General features: G+C 44.2%; 1 protein-coding gene across 2 annotated transcripts in view; it reads left to right on the top strand.

Annotated features, from left to right (window-relative positions):
* Positions 1-266: 266 nt before the first annotated feature.
* The window catches only part of LOC123774794 (serine-rich adhesin for platelets), a 226,400-nt gene continuing 210,529 nt past the window's right edge, over positions 267-16,137 (top strand). For both annotated transcript variants that reach the window (XM_045769406.2, XM_069310765.1), the window contains exon 1: positions 267-445. In XM_045769406.2, coding sequence (XP_045625362.1) covers positions 397-445 — 49 coding nt within the window. In that variant the 5' untranslated portion in view covers positions 267-396. The remainder of the gene's footprint in view (positions 446-16,137) is intronic.

Here is a 16,137-nt window from a genome sequence, read left to right as displayed (position 1 = left end):
CACATGCTGCTGACGTCACCATAATGGAGCCCGGCTATTGGCTCACGCCGAGCACACCCCTTATCTAATTTGACTTCCAACACTAATTCCTGGAAAAGTACATAATGCCTACCGCTAACACGCTTCCCAAATCAACATTGACAGCCTGTTACTGGCAGGGAGAGGTTGAAAAAGAGTACCATCCTCACGAAAGAAGATGGAAAATTGGGGGAGAAGTTGTTGAGGAGGCGAGTGTGGCAAGGGGCGGCCAGTCGGCGTGTGTGTGTAGCGGCAGTGAGCCAGACTCCGGTAGTTTCACGTGGGACTTTGCGGGTGGCGGGTGGCCATGTGTCATGTTCCTCCATTGATTAGAAGTTGTTGTTAGCCACTTTTATAACCTGTTCACAATAGCTATCAATGGGGAAAAAGTGTAAGAAGAAGGTGCAATGGAGGCAGCTATCCCTAAGTAAGTACAAATGCTGGAAAATTATAGATATAGATATATGATTTTTTTGTTGTAAGCTAGAGTAATTTAGATAAGGTTATACAAGGTGGAGGCTTGAGATCGATACTACTGGCCGCGATGACGCAATCCTCCAGGCGGTGGCGACGTTGTTGAACCACGCGAACTGTGGCGTCTGCTGCCTGCCATGCTTCCTGCAGCTACAGAAGGTGTTCATGGCCTGACGTCTGCTGCCTGCCATGCTTCCTGCAGCTACAGAAGGTGTTCATGGCCTGACGTCTGCTGCCTGCCATGCTTCCCGCAGCTACAGAAGGTGTTCATGGCCTGACGTCTGCTGCCTGCCATGCTTCCCGCAGCTACAGAAGGTGTTCATGGCCTGACGTCTGCTGCCTGCCATGCTTCCCGCAGCTACAGAAGGTGTTCATGGCCTGACGTCTGCTGCCTGCCATGCTTCCTGCTGCTACAGAAGGTGTTCATGGCCTGACGTCTGCTGCCTGCCATGCTTCCCGCAGCTACAGAAGGTGTTCATGGCCTGACGTCTGCTGCCTGCCATGCTTCCCGCAGTTACAGAAGGTGTTCATGGCCTGACGTCTGCTGCCTGCCATGCTTCCTGCTGCTACAGAAGGTGTTCATGGCCTGACGTCTGCTGCCTGCCATGCTTCCTGCTGCCACAACAGCTGTCATAGAAAGTCTGCTGTCGGAAACGCTTCCTACATTGACGCCAAACCATTGATACCTGGTTTAGTACTCCGGACTTCAGATCACACATTTGAAACTTAAGGTGATGCCTTGTAACATACGACAAAGGTTCTGTTGTCTTAATGATGTTATTAAGCTTATTAAACGTTGCAGAATTGCCTTAAATCGTAAAGGTGCGTGTAGTAGGGTTGAATAACCAGTCGAATCATTCACGTACTGTATTACAGTTTGGGAAATCCAGTGTTGCCGTAATTACTGGTCCTTCAGATGACCCTGGGGCGGTGGGCCGGACCGCTCCTGCTCCTGGCTTCCATCTCCCTCGTCCTGGGGATATAACATAGCCGCTTTCAACAAACTGGTTTCCCTTCAAAACGCATAAACTACTCCATAGTTCTATTAAGCGACGGTCTCGCTTCATGCTAGTCGGCGTTCAATCCCCGACTGTTCAAGTGGTTGGAGACCATTCCTTCCCCCCCCCCCCACCCTCCCATCCCATCCCATATCCTTATCTTGGCGCTTTTCCTCTTATAGTTCCATCCCTCGTAGTTTTAACTAAGTTAAAAGCGTCTTTTATTTATCACTGTATTGTTATGCTCTTTGAAATAGCTAATCCAAAAAAAGTTTTAACGTTTATTCTTTAATAATGTGCGTGAGACGATATTAGCAAACTAGCCTAATCTGACTGGATGGAATTCCAATAAAAAGTATTTGTTTACAAGAGGAATTCCGAAGTGCTTTCCATTACTGCTCAACTCAGTCATGCACATTGTTGAGCATTCCAAGAGATTATTGAGAAGCCAATCACCAATCGTCGACTTGTCAACAACGAAACGGGTTAATCAGTTACGGACACGGTCCGTCAGCGGAATGAAAGTCCATTATTGTTTATCTTTCCATTAATTAGGGGCGTTTTGTTAGTCTGGGACACGGCCTATTAGGCCCACTTGACAGACCCTTTTCACAGACCCTCTTCACAATAGCAAAATAAACACAGGCTAAATCCTCGTGTGCCTTGGGGGCGTACCTCACTTTCCCGTGGTTTGCCTTCGTGTTGGACCTTGAAATAAGGTCCACCCAAGCTGGATTCTATTGCGGGTTAAGTAATAATCTCTTTGGCTGCTATTTTATCGAAATTTATATGATAATAATTATTATTATTATTACTATTATTATTATTATTGTTGTTGCTATAGTCAGACTTCTCCAGTCGCGTGTCCACTGACCTTTAATGATAAATGACCATATATATCTGCTACAATCATTCTTAAAAGCAAAAGTTGTTGCATTACGGTTTAGAGTTAGTGGACTGACTGTCATTATCGGATCGAATTACGGAGGGGAGAGTTGGGGTGGAAAATGAGGGGAAAGAGAAGGGTCATGAGGGCGTTCAGGAAATGAGGGGAAGGGAGGGGTGATAAAGGTAATTAGAAATTGAGGGCAAGACATGAGAAGGGCGATCAGAAAATGACCAGAAATAAGAGACTGAAAGATAAAAGACAAAAGACTGAAAACAAGATTGTTGTAAATAGCAATAAGTAACGGAAAAGCCTGAATCTAGCGGTTATGGAAAAAAGACATGAAATATAGCGACGAGAAAAGCTGCAGATGCCGCATGATATTGAAAAAGTCTGAACGTAATGACTGGAAAGACCGAATGGTGATGGAAATGACTAAAACGATTGACTGAGGAATAGAATAAAGAAAGTGATGCTGTACGACCGAAAGGAGTGACATGGAAGATTGATAGAGAAAGTCTTGGCAATGAAGATATAAATGACGATAAATGAAAGTCAATGCTAGATGCGACTTGAGTACTGAGGATGGGAGAGGTTAAGATGCCTCTTGAGAACTAGGTAATCGATGCTTTAGTGAGAAGGGGAAGAAATAGTGAAGCCAATCTAAGAAACGTGAAGAAATGAGACGAGGGTCAGTGACAAACTATAAGACAATTAAGAGGAGGAAAGATTGGAAGTTAAGATAGTCGGAGATGTCAGTTAAAAGTTAATATGAATATTTAAAATTATGGATACAAATCATAGGAAGACTACGTTTATGAAGCCTAGTAGAAAATGGGATGATGCAAATAACTACGAAAAACAAGCGTACACGATGAAAATAAGACGCGTGAAATTAACTTAACACACACAAATACATTTATAAATTTGGCAAGAAATCTGTGCACATAAAAAACGGACGCAGTTTAAAAAAACGCGGGAGAGTTGTTGTTTGTCGCCAAGGAGCCCAGAGTTGGGGTACAGTAATCGGAGGCAACGAGGCGTGTCTCAGAGACGCCGGCCGCTTCAAGATTTGTTTAAATGATTCTTAAGTCGAATCTAAGGTATGAGGAATCCACAGCTTCCTCGATTCTAAGAAAGTAGCTGAGGATCAATACTGTTTAGGGACGTGTGGGGCGCCAGGAAGGGGGGGGGGGGGAATGGTGTATAAGTATACATTGGCACAACTACATGCAGGTACTAGGTGAGTGCATGCACAGTCTTGAAAGAGATATGCTCATGCGTGTGCTCCCCCAAAACGTATGGAGGCACTCACGCCTACACATGCACTCACGCATACACAATCACACACAAACACGTACGCATGCATTCACAAGTACATACGCACGCATACACAGCGAATGTAACAAGGATGTAGTTGTCAGAGTATAGAGATAGACCTCACTTCCCCATGGTCACTGTTAGATAAGCACCTCCAGCCAAGTACCCGGGAACACAGCATATATATACATGCAGATGCCAGGACGCACACAACATACATATACACAAGTCAAGGTGCATATAAATATGTACAGTTGTGCACATGCACACTCAAACACGCTTAGAATCCGAACCTATTAAGCACATCCAAATCATTGATAAAAGTCCCGAGATTTGTCTCCAGTCTAGACTAGTCTCTGAACTAAAGGAGATGAAGACAAAAGAGACCTGACCTTGACAACGCAGGATTCAAGGAGAGCGGAGGAACACGACATACAATACACTGAGATAAGGGCACACAGGAAACTGAACACGTGAAGGGGTATGGTGAAATGGCACACAAGACGATTCGGCAAAACTGGTTTTCGGATTGCCAAAATCGTATATATCATTAGGTTGGGACGTGAACGCTTAGGTTATGTTGCCTCGGTTGGGTGTGGTTAGGTTAAGTGAGGTCAGGAAGGGGTTAAAATTCGAACCGTCTTGCGTACGAAGGTACTTGTAACCGATGAGACAAAAAACATACGAGAAGTAATGACCTTGCTGGAAAGCCTAGTGAGTGAAATTTGGCCGCACTGAGTAAATATGTTGGTCAGCGCCACTTATCCTGTGAGTAAATATACCAAGGTTAGTATTGGACAGTACAAGTTAACCCTGTGAGTGAAGACGTCACCATAAGGACAGTATTGGACAGTGCCACTCACCTAGTTGTGCTTGCGGGGGTTGAGCTTTCGCTCTTTGGTCCCGCCTCTGGTATACAAAAGTGATACGCAGCACGCCATAAGAACATGTAAACCCCAATAGGGTTCTCTCTCCTATTTGAGGTTTAAATTGGGGTGCAATGCTTCAGACTGACTATAAAAAAAACTTTAATTGCAGCGTAATGTTCATATTTATGTTGAGTGGCTTTAGGCCTAACCTTACAAAATGTTTGGAGTGTTCATGCACAGCCTATTTCAGGTATTATGTATCCTTCTTGTAGTAGATTACAGGACCAAGTTGAATACCATTGTGTGTTGTTGCACGCACATGTGCACTGTCATTCACACCGTGGAGTGGCTTGCAATGACCTTCTACACGCCTTCACTAATAATCCAGCGTCTCTGTTAATTCCACCCGGCTCTGGACGCGGGGTTCATCTCCACCAGGCTCACCATAGCCCGTGCTACCTGGAACATTTTGTTCCAGGTAGCGAAAACAACAACATGTTGTATAGAGGCATTATTTTGTTGTTCCATGTCTCCCTTCGTCGGGGACTGGAGAGGGGTGAGGCAGGAATAGAGGGTGAGAGAAAAGACAGGATAGATAAGATTATTATTAACATCTTTATTGACAATTTAATTACAGTTTTGCCTAATCTGAGGAATTCAATTAGGTCTTATTAGAGTGAGGATAATGCTGGTGTTCACTGTCACGCAGGACAGAAGGTCATACACAAGTCAATAGGTCTAAACTGTAGGCTGAAGCACATATATATATCATGGTTACAATCAATGTTTCAATGTATGAATATGTAAATACAACTTTCTGTTGTGCACTGCCACACAAGGGCAGGGATGGGTTCATAAGTGATGCAGCTTAGAAGTAATATAAATAAAATTATTCTTCATTCTTTAAAATGGACACAGAAATTTAGGATATATTGTTAGGATGTCGTCCAGAACACCTGAGTCAGTGAAATAGTTACACAGTTGGTGGTACAATAGGTCAGGAGGTCTAAAATCTTTTACGGTTTCACATTCAACAATATAGTGTTCTAGTGAATGCATTAAAGGTTTATCACAGAGTTTACAATCTGAGTATTCTGGTAGTGGCTCAGCCTCACTAACCTGCCAGATGTGCCTATAGCCAAGGCGAATTCGCACAATGACTACATCACATTGCCTGGTCCGGTTACTGTGCTGCACACACCGTAAGAAGCCTTTTGCGGCGGATTGAGTGAACATTCAGAATTGTTTAAGCATCAGTGCCAGAGATACATATGTTGGAGAGGTGGAACCACGAGAGTGGGGTAAACGGGTGTCCTATCCACATGGATAGATCAACGGATAAATCTCACTAGCTATACCCGACTCTCTCTTAACAGACCACCTCGTATACTGATGAAGGCATGTGTAAAATACAGTGTTTTGCTTCTCATCTGAATGTAAATATATGTGACAAGCGGTTCACTTAAGACAGGAAAGTATGTCCCATCCAAGTCTCAAGTACAAGTGGGTAGATGAACGTTCTGGCGGATATTTTTCCTGTTGTGGGGCTTTGGCGGTGCGTTCACTCACTGACTGGGGTTTTGCCATATAAATTCGTCCTCTAGGAAAATTTAAAAATGTTCTAATGTATTGCCATGCATTCTGTGATGCACAGATACCCATTTGACTAGCAGCCAAGGTCGTAGGTAGAGGCAAGTGTCTGGGTGATGATAGGGGATAGGGGGGTGGGTGATGGTGAGCTGGGGAAGGGGATGGTGATAGTGGGCAGGGGTAGTGATAGTTGGCAGGGGTAGGTGGTGATGGGGGTAGTGATGGTGGATAGGGGCGGGTGTTTGGGTGGTGATAGTGGGCAGGGGTAGGTGGTGATGGGGTAGTGATGGTGGATAGGGGCGGGTGTTTAGGTGGTGATAGTGGGCAGGGGTAGGTGGTGATGGGGGTAGTGATGGTGGATAGGGACGGGTGTTTAGGTGGTGATGGTGGACAGAGGTGGGTGTGTGGGTGACAGTGGTGGGGCAGAGCCTCTGTTTTAAGTTGTTTTGAAGTGTGTTACTTTGGGCAAATAAGGCAAGCAGCTAACTCTGCTCGTCACACGGAAAAGTCTGCGAGGCGTGTTGTGGTAGGTGGGTGAGGCAGACGCTGCGTCATAATAACGTGGCTGAAGATTTAGGACCAAACCACACATCAGAAAATGGAGACAGGACGGCGTGTTGATCCGACCTGGACCATTATCACGTCGTGTGATGACGATGACGAACCCGTAACGTCGTCGTTTCTCCATTTTCTGATATGTGGTTTGGACATCATAGGTGGGTGATGGTGTTTTAGGAGAGGGGGTGAGGGTGGGCGGTGGGTGATGGTGTCCTAGGAGAGGGGGGTGACGGATTGGGGTGGGTATAGACGGATGGGGGTGGCAGGAGGGGTGTGGAGGCAATATACCAGCGGGGTTTCCCTGCGTTTCAGTTCTTACTAAACTGTTTTCGCCACTGGGTCGCGCCCTTCCAGCTGTCGGTCGTCTAAAGCAATGGCTCTAGGTCCCTTTGTGTGGCTTCATCATGTCTGTATTTTAAACAATTGACGGAGGTACTATCGTGTCTTTTTACCTTTATTCAAATTCGGTCCACTCGCCTGCTGCCTTAATGGCTCTCTTGCTCACTTTCGCTTCTACCTTTATATGGCTGTCCTCTCGTTATGATGCTGGTAAATATTATGTTTTATCGATGCCCCTGAGTAACTTGTGTATGTCTAGATCATGTCTCCTCTATATTTTCATTATGTTGTGTGTTATTAGCCTAGGCTAGGGGCTCTCAGTTTTGTATTTTCGCTATCTACTATTTGCATTTTTTTGAGGTGAGGGATTTTAAGCTGGTGCTGCATACTCTAGCACGGGTTGAACATATGTTGTATATAGCATTATGGAAGCATTCTTGTTTACATGTCTGACGCCAGCTAAACATATGTTTATGTGATTTGATTTTTGTTTACCTCCGGTGATAGGAATCAATATTAGGCTTATGGCTTCTTTCGCGTTCATATCTCCTGTTGGCACTGGTACGTTTTCTCCGTTCATTTTGTATTATTATTTTGCATTTCCATCCTCATGACCTTGCTCGTATTTGGTTGAAGTCTAGAAACCGTGTGACCAACAAGGACTGCAACTTACGTAAGTCTTGCTGAAGCCTCCGGGAGCCCTCGCTCATCTTGATTCTCCTCACCAACTTTGCTTCATTCTTGTAGTGACACTAAAGGAAAGTCAGTTTTCATTTAAGTGTAACTTCCTAAGGCTTGCATGAACTCTGGCACTGATGCTTGAGTCATTACTGCACAGCAATTCCAACCCTCTTACTTTTACTCTTATTTGTTAAGTAATATCTAACCAAATTTAGTACACCGGTGTAGCAACTTCGCCCCCCTGCTCCTCCCCCTTCCCCCCGCCTCGCTTGGCACCTTTAATCTAACCTTACTGGTTGCAATTCCTCGCAAATCACCTCTGCAATATTCGGCACAACAATCACCTCCTCTTCTTAGACGTGTCCCAAGAGGACAGTTGGGTAAGTACTTCTACTTAACACTTACCTTATTATAAACTGAACTAGTAAATATACACTAAGTGTTGAACTCCATATGTTTGTTTCATCTGTCGCTGAAAACTAGTTAAGCTGGATTACTTTGGAAACAAAAGAAGGGCGAATGACTGTTTCACAGGAAACTAAGGGAGAGTATTAATTGATGTGAACTGATTAGATATATTATATATATATATATATATATATATATATATATATATATATATATATATATATATATATATTATATTATATTATATTATATATATATATAATATGGCATTCAGAAAAGGGCAGAGGGAAAATGTGAAGAAGGAAGTGTCTATCTTTAATTCACAACTATGATTTATTGAACACACTAATTAGGCTTGCTAAATCCTAACAGCTGGAATTCTTGATTCTATCAATGTAACATGCTAATATTTGTATGAATTCTGGACCAAAGGCACTTTACTCGATTTACAGAAACTCTTGGAAGATTCCACTAGTAATAATTCATTGTAAATTCTCTCTCTGCATATATTTTTTAAGCTTACACATCACTCTTGGTAGCAACTGCCACCTGCAGCATCCCTAAGACTCTTCCTCCTTGCTCTAATCTTAGTTATTATTGCCCAATAAGGAACGACAATCATAGTTTTTCTACCTTGGCTCAACTTTTGCACCCGATATGCTGACTCTGACTCATTCTTAAAGAGCATTTAAGAATGTTCTTAAATGCTCTTAAGTGTTCTGATGTTCTTCACAAAATGTTGTACAAAACAGTTACAATGTTGTGAACATAAAATAAGAGGCTTATTAGACTGTTACACAACTATTTAATCCAACTTGGCCCCTTTAGCTTGTTTAGGGGAGCCTCTTATGTCGGAGTGCCAAATAATTTCTGGCACTCTTAATAGTATGTAGTCTGACCAGCCCTCCCTTGTCTGATCTCATTTCATCATAGAGCTCTGCTTGGCACGACTTATGAACCCATGCCAATGCTGTACTATGAAGTTATTTTTATCTGGGTGTTGCATTCTTCTTCTTATTTGTTTCTCTGTCTCTCTCTCTCTCTCTCTCTCTCTCTCTCTCTCTCTCTCTCTCTCTCTCTCTCTCTCTCTCTCTCTCTCTCTCTCTCTCTCTCTCTCTCTCTCTCTAATACTTTGCATGGTATCCTTGTCACATTGGTTTGTAGCAGAGTGCTGTCTCACCCAATTGTGTATATTGGTATAACAAGGACCTGAGATGTTAACTTGTGTTGTCAACTAAGGCGTCTCGCTTGGTACGCTTTGGTCCCCAATGTCTGTACAAAATAGGGGGATACTATGACAAGTTGCTGCTCACAAATGTCCACGTTTTCTGTGCCTGGGTTGGTTAGGTTAGGTGGGAGGCTTGGGTGTATGCGTTTTAGTGCTCCGTATTGTGCACGTTGTGGCAAATTAAGAGAGAGAGGTTGGACAATTAGACCATCAGGCATTACCACTGTGGCTAGTGATGCTGTATCGTGAATTCAGTAGTTTTCTCAATGTCTTCGCTGGCGATGAGTTACAATAATGTGGCTGAAGTGCGTTGACCAGACGACACACTAGAAAGTGAAGGGACGACGACGTTTCGGTCCGTGCCGAAACGTCGTCGTCCCTTCACCTTCTAGTGTGTGGTCTGGTCAAGGTCTTCGCTGATTCATTAAGGATCTGTGTTGACATCCTGTCAGGTCCTGTAGGTTTTGTTCCGTCAAGACCTTTAAGCTAGGCTTCTACCTCCTGTGTTAATATTGTACTCAGTCTCTGGGAGACTGCTGGTGTTAGGGAGTTGTTTTGGCTGCGCGCTAAACCTTAGCTGGAATCTTCCGTCTTGAGTATAGTTATTATTGTATACCTTCCTGTCGTTCAGTGGTCCACATGTTGTTCTCCCCCCCCCCTTGTTCAGATTTGTTTTACCGTAATATATTTTTGGTTTTATTTTCGTCGAATCGTGTTTTATGTTTACCTGTGTAAGGTTGCTTGTGTTTGTTTAATGTGTTGTGGGGACCTGTAGGCCTAGTGTTAATTTGTTGCGAAATTCAGTATCGTTGTGTTTCAGTCGTTTTTTTGTGTGTGTTTTGTGTTGAGATGATTTTTCAGTCGTTTTATTTACTGGTTTCAGTTTACGGATGTTATTCTTGGCCTTCATCTCTGAGTTTATTGGCTCGTGTGTTTTTTTTTCCAATTTGTCTATGCCTATTCTTAAAACTTTCTTATCCCTGCCCCCCGTTTTCTGTCATTATTCTTCCCCCCCTTACCACACTCTTCACCCTTCATTTGTCTCTTTAAGATATAATATAGTTTGTGGTTTAACTTAGTATTGGCAACGCTCGTGTCTAGGCTATTAATACCTCTCAGCTGCAGCCTTCTGGCAACAATGCAGAGGTCTGATTTAATAATATTTATGGACTATAAGCTTTCATTGTCCTCTAAGTAGTAAATGTTGGTAGTGTTTTCTATCAATCAAAGCCCCTATTCACCTAGAAGTAAATAGGTATCCAGGAGTTAGTAAGCTACTTGTCCCCTAAGCAGTGCAGGCGATGAGTCACAATAACGTGGCTAAAGTATGTTTACCAGACCGCATTAGAAGGTGAAGGGACGACGACGTTTCGGTCCGTCCTGGACCATTCTCAAGTCGAAACGTCGTCGTCCCTTCACCTTCTAGTGTGTGGTTTGGTCAACCCCTAAGCAGTGGTATTTTTTTTTTATATATCCAGGAGTTTGCGTACATGGATTTACGCATTTGTTTGTACGGATAAATGTATATCCAAAAATAATAATCATTAAGCCGAACATACTCACACATACACACATACACCTACACATATGCTGTGGCGCCTCGCGGCTGAGTGGATAGCGCTCTGGGGTCGTAGTCCTAAGGGCCCGGGTTTGATCTTCCGCAGAGGCAGAAACAAGTAGGCAGAGATTCTTTCACTCTGATGCCCTTGTTCACCTAGCAGTAAATAGGTACCTGGGACTTAGACAGCTCCTACGGCTGCTTTCTGTGGAATGTGTGTGTGTGTAATAAAAATATGTTAGTAAAATAATAGAGGAAAAATTAATTTTCTAGAAAGACGGGGTCCAACAGCTAATAGGTCATTTCTTCAGATACAAATACAAATAGTAAATACACCCCCCAAATCAATGGTTAGAGTTGGGACAGAAGGAAAATACATAGTATACTCCAAGACGAGCAATACGGCGGCCCAGAAAGCTTCTGTAATTCAAGAACAACACGTATAAGACGATGATAATGACGATGGGAGTGAATGAGTAATAAAGGAGGAGGAAGAGACGCCGAGGTTCTCAAAGAGGTGAATGAAAGTCTCCTTCCCCCAAGTAGGACTTGGCGTAAGCTCTCAGACTCGCCCAAGACATACTTGAATGGAGACGGAACACCATCAGGGATGTCACCTTCCTCAGTCGACTCAAGACGAACATCTTGGAGCAAATACAGAACTTAAGTTTTACACACGTAAATATGATAAATAACGTGAGAGGCATCCGCAAGTGCGGGGGACCTCACAGCAGCCTTCACGGACCTCAGTAAGGAGGCGTTGTGTCGTAACTCCGGAGGCATACGTCACCTTGCCAGCATAACGCCAGACTGGTCGCCGTGTGGAGAGTCTTCAGAGACTAGACGAAGGTGCCTTCTGAAAGGAAACATTTCATCTAGTGTACTCACTTAACTCACCTAATTCACCTAATTGTGCCTGCGGGGGTTGAGCTCTGGCTCTTTGGTCCCGCCACTCAACCGTCAATCAACAGGTGAACAGGTTCGTGAGCCTACTGGGCTCCATCATATCTACATTTGAAACTGTGTATGGAGTCAGCCTCCACCACATCACTTCCTAGTGCATTCCATTTGTTAACTACTCTGACACTGACAAAATTCTTTCTAATGTTCCTGTGGCTCATTTGGGTACTCGGTTTCCACCTATGTCCCTTTGTTCGTGTCCCACCCGTGCTGAAGAGTTTGTCTTTGTCAACCATGTCCATTACTCTGAGAAGTTTGTAGGTAGTGATCATGTCTCCCCTTACCTTGTGTCTTCCAGGGACGTGAGGTTTAGCTCCCGTAGCCTTTCCTCGTAACTCCTACCTCTCAGTTCTGGCACTAGTCTGGTGTCATACCTATGAATCCTCTCTAACTTTGTCTTGTGTTTAACTAGGTATGGACTCCATTGTGACCGGGAGCTAGAGCACAACTTGCCTTCAGTTAACTGTTACCAGCAGAAGGCTTCCTGATGGCCACGCTGCGCCCACAGTTGCTTAACACCGTCTACATAACCGGAATTTATACAAAGTAATTCCTTTGCTTCTATTACCTGGCCGTGTGGTTGCACACAGGGCGGAGCAACATATGTAAACAGTGCAGGTGTCGTGCTTAAGCCTGCAGGGGCGCTCCTGCGTCCCTTGGTAGGGACCAGGGGCCGGGTGGTGCCATGTGTAGGTCTCACACACACACACACACACACACACACACACACACACACACACACACACACACACACACACACACACACACCTGAGTGAGGGACTTGGAACACTTGAATCGACAGTGACCGATGAGTGAGGTGAGTGACCTTTCTCAATTTGTCATTTAAACTCATTGCTTCTGATCTTATCTTGGTCCTCCCCTCCCCCCCCCTCTCTCTCTCTCTCTCTCTCTCTCTCTCTCTCTCTCTCTCTCTCTCTCTCTCTCTCTCTCTCTCTCTCTCTCTCTCTCTCTCTCTCTCTCTCTCTCTCTCTCTCTGGGACGATTTCTACGTCTACAATCTTATAATATTGGAATATATTAACTTCTATTATAAGGCCAAACACAATCCATTTACATTCAGTATAATACCAAGTGCCAACCTTAACAGCATCATGAGATATATATATATATATATATATATATATATATATATATATATATATATTTATATATATATATATATATATATATAGTCGCAGTAGCAAGATTAGTTTCAATAAGAATCTTGTAATAGGTCATCATATATGTTTCTCAATAGAGCATTGTGGAACAACATTTTCATACGCAGTGAGAATATGAGGAAGTGGAGGATGGGGCAGAGAGCCTTCTGCTTTCTGTTCTGACCTCATCTGTTCTGATGGTATCTGTAGCATTACCTCCGTGTTCTCTGCAGATAACCTCGTTAGAGACTGTAATGTGCCTCTCATTCTCTCTCTCTCTCTCTCTCTCTCTCTCTCTCTCTCTCTCTCTCTCTCTCTCTCTCTCTCTCTCTCTCTCTCTCTCTCTCTCTCTCTCTCTCTCTCTCTCTCTCTCCTGCGGTAAGCTAACCCCACCTGTCAATAACTATAAGAAGATTAACCCGTGATTGGTTCAGTGCTGACCAAAGTGAAGGCAGGTTAATTAGGCTACCTGTGAACCTTTCCCCCGACCGCCTTCACCTGCTCCTCAGGTGAGGCCCAGACACATCTTGGCCTCCATCAAACCACCTGGACCTGGAAGGTCTTCTACACTTATTAGCGCACTCTCTGCGGGGTGACAACGTGTTTGTGATGTCGTTAGTGATGGGGTATTGTCAGTATTAACATAATCCAATTCTAAGAAGATTGTCTTGCTTGCTGCTAAGGGCTGAGAGTTGTTATTAGCCTAATAGGGCTGTTAGATATTGTCGTTTTGTGGTTTGGTGTGGTTGAAGGTAGTTGCTCGGCTGTTGTGTGTCACAGTTGATGGTTGATATCTGGTTGATGGGGTTCTGGGAGTTCTTCTACTCCCCTAGTCCGGCCCGAGGCCAGGCTTGACTTGTGAGAGTTTGGTCCACTAGGCGGTGGGTATGTGGGCCTGCGGGCTGCTTGGAGCGGCCCGCAGGCCCACATACCCACCACAGCCCGGTTGGTCCGGTACTCCTTGGAGGAAACTATTTAGTTTCCTCTTGAAGATGTCCACGGTTCTTCCGGCCGTGTTTCGTCTGGTGGTACTAAGAGCGGCCTGTGGTTTATTGTCAGAGTTAAGTTACAGCCTCGTTGTCTTCGGCAGTCTTCAGTCCGCCACATTTTGTCTCAGTCTTGAGAGGTGATCTGCGTGTTTTATTTTGAGACTGGAGCCTTGTCTGGGTGGGGTCTTGGCTGGGTGGGGTCTTGCCTGCCTCTTATCTGGTTCTCCTGGTCATTGATGCTCATCTCTTATCTGGCTCTTATGAGCCTGATATTGGCTTATCAGGATTCCGAAGCTTGTAATGGACTTTGGAAGATACATTGATTTCCTGCTTGTGTAACGACGAGGTCTGATAGTGTTATCAGTTCAGTTGCCTTATATCGTTAACTCTTCAGGAACGACGTGATGTTGGGTCGTGGGGCGGGCAGGTGGAGGTCTTTGTCCTGGATACCTGGAGCATATCTGGAGCGTATCTGGAGCATACTTCGAGCATACCTGGAGTGGGTTCTGGGAGCTGTTCTTCTCCTCAACCCCGGCCTGGGACCTGGCTTGTCTTGTGTTCACTTGATCTAGAAGGCTGTTACTTGGGGCCACATATTCACGTATGGTCTAAGTCATTCTCAGATTCAGTTTCTAACACTGGATGCCTGGGAAAATATTGAAGCTGTACGATGGGATCGAACCCGCGTCCTTGACGTCCTCATGGAACACGCACTAGATATTAAAGCAGGTAAAGCAGGTAATTAAATCTGATACCTGCTTGATGGGGTTCTCGGAGTTTCTTCTACTCTCCAAGTCCGGCCCGAGGCCAGGCTCGTTTCTCTTTCATTTGTATACAGGTTGGTACGCTTCCCGACTCATGTTAGTAGGTTGAGAGCTCTCCCTTACCGTTGAGAACTTACTTACTTACCCTTACCATACATAGCTCATGGTAAATCTTACACTATTAGTTTTTCCCTGGAACACGACCCAGCAATCCGCCCACGTCCCTTTGGGTCTTTGTGGACTTATCCTAAACCCTTGGAGCGCTCTGCATGAGCCTTCAGGTCTAGTCTCTTGTTATTCTCCTTTTGAAAACGAATATTTATCTACAGTGAAATTCTCAAGTTTCTCGCTTCGAATCTTTTAATGTTCACTTTATAAGTAAATTTCTATTGCCCTTTGGAAATTATGTGTTAATTACGAAACTGCGAATTTGTTCCCGGCTTCGGCTACTCGTTAATGAAGAGGATGTGTGTGCTACGCCAGGAACGTGGAGTATCCGCCTCCAGGCGGCGGAGTTTTATGCCAGTTGGTTGGAGAACTCTCCAAAGTTTCGAATGCATGTTTTGAAACTTGGTTAACTGACCTTCCTCTGGTTATATTCCAAAGCAAGTGAAGAGTTCCCCTGCTTCTTCTATTCGTTGCCTTGTTGGGTTGAATGTCATACACTTCTGTAGTTTTATTGATTAAGACAGCAAGGTGTATAACTGGCCAGCCGAGGTCCAACCTATTCTGAGTCTGTGAGAATACTGAGCCCTGCTGCAAGCACGGCTGGTGCTCCTCTGTCTGGCATGACGTCAGAGGCCTACTCGCCTGTGATTGGTTATGTCTCAACCGCCATATAATTTGAGTATAACACTTCTTCTCGCCTCTGTTTTCCAACAAGAAATTGAAATCATGATAACATTTGTGGGACGAAACATACAGACTGTAGAGTTGATCAGCTCAGCCTCGTGTTTAGTTAGTACTTATAGTAATGATGTTCACCATCGTACACATGTTGATGTAATGGGCAATTAGAAAGTAGAATTTGGTACTATTGTGTTTGGACAAACTGGGAAACGTTTTGTATTTGTTGATAACAAATTTTAATTTAGCTATCATAGTCCTAATACACGCTATCTGAGGCCTAATATAGTACATATACGTGCTATATTAGGCCTAGGAATATTTAAGTTTAGGAGAAATCCACAGGGGCCGTGACGAGGATTCGAACCTACGTCCGAGAGCATCCCAGACGCTGCCTTAATCGACTGAGCTACGACATGGTCAAAAGAGTTGAAACCAGACGTTCTACTGAACTTACTTGGATCCTGCAGCCTCTCCGAGACAGCGGGATC

Source organism: Procambarus clarkii, chromosome 68 (assembly GCF_040958095.1).
Source record: "Procambarus clarkii isolate CNS0578487 chromosome 68, FALCON_Pclarkii_2.0, whole genome shotgun sequence".
Lineage (NCBI taxonomy): Eukaryota > Metazoa > Arthropoda > Malacostraca > Decapoda > Cambaridae > Procambarus > Procambarus clarkii.
The sequence above is the reverse complement of the archived record's forward strand: the minus strand, read 5'-3'. Positions and strand labels throughout refer to the sequence as shown.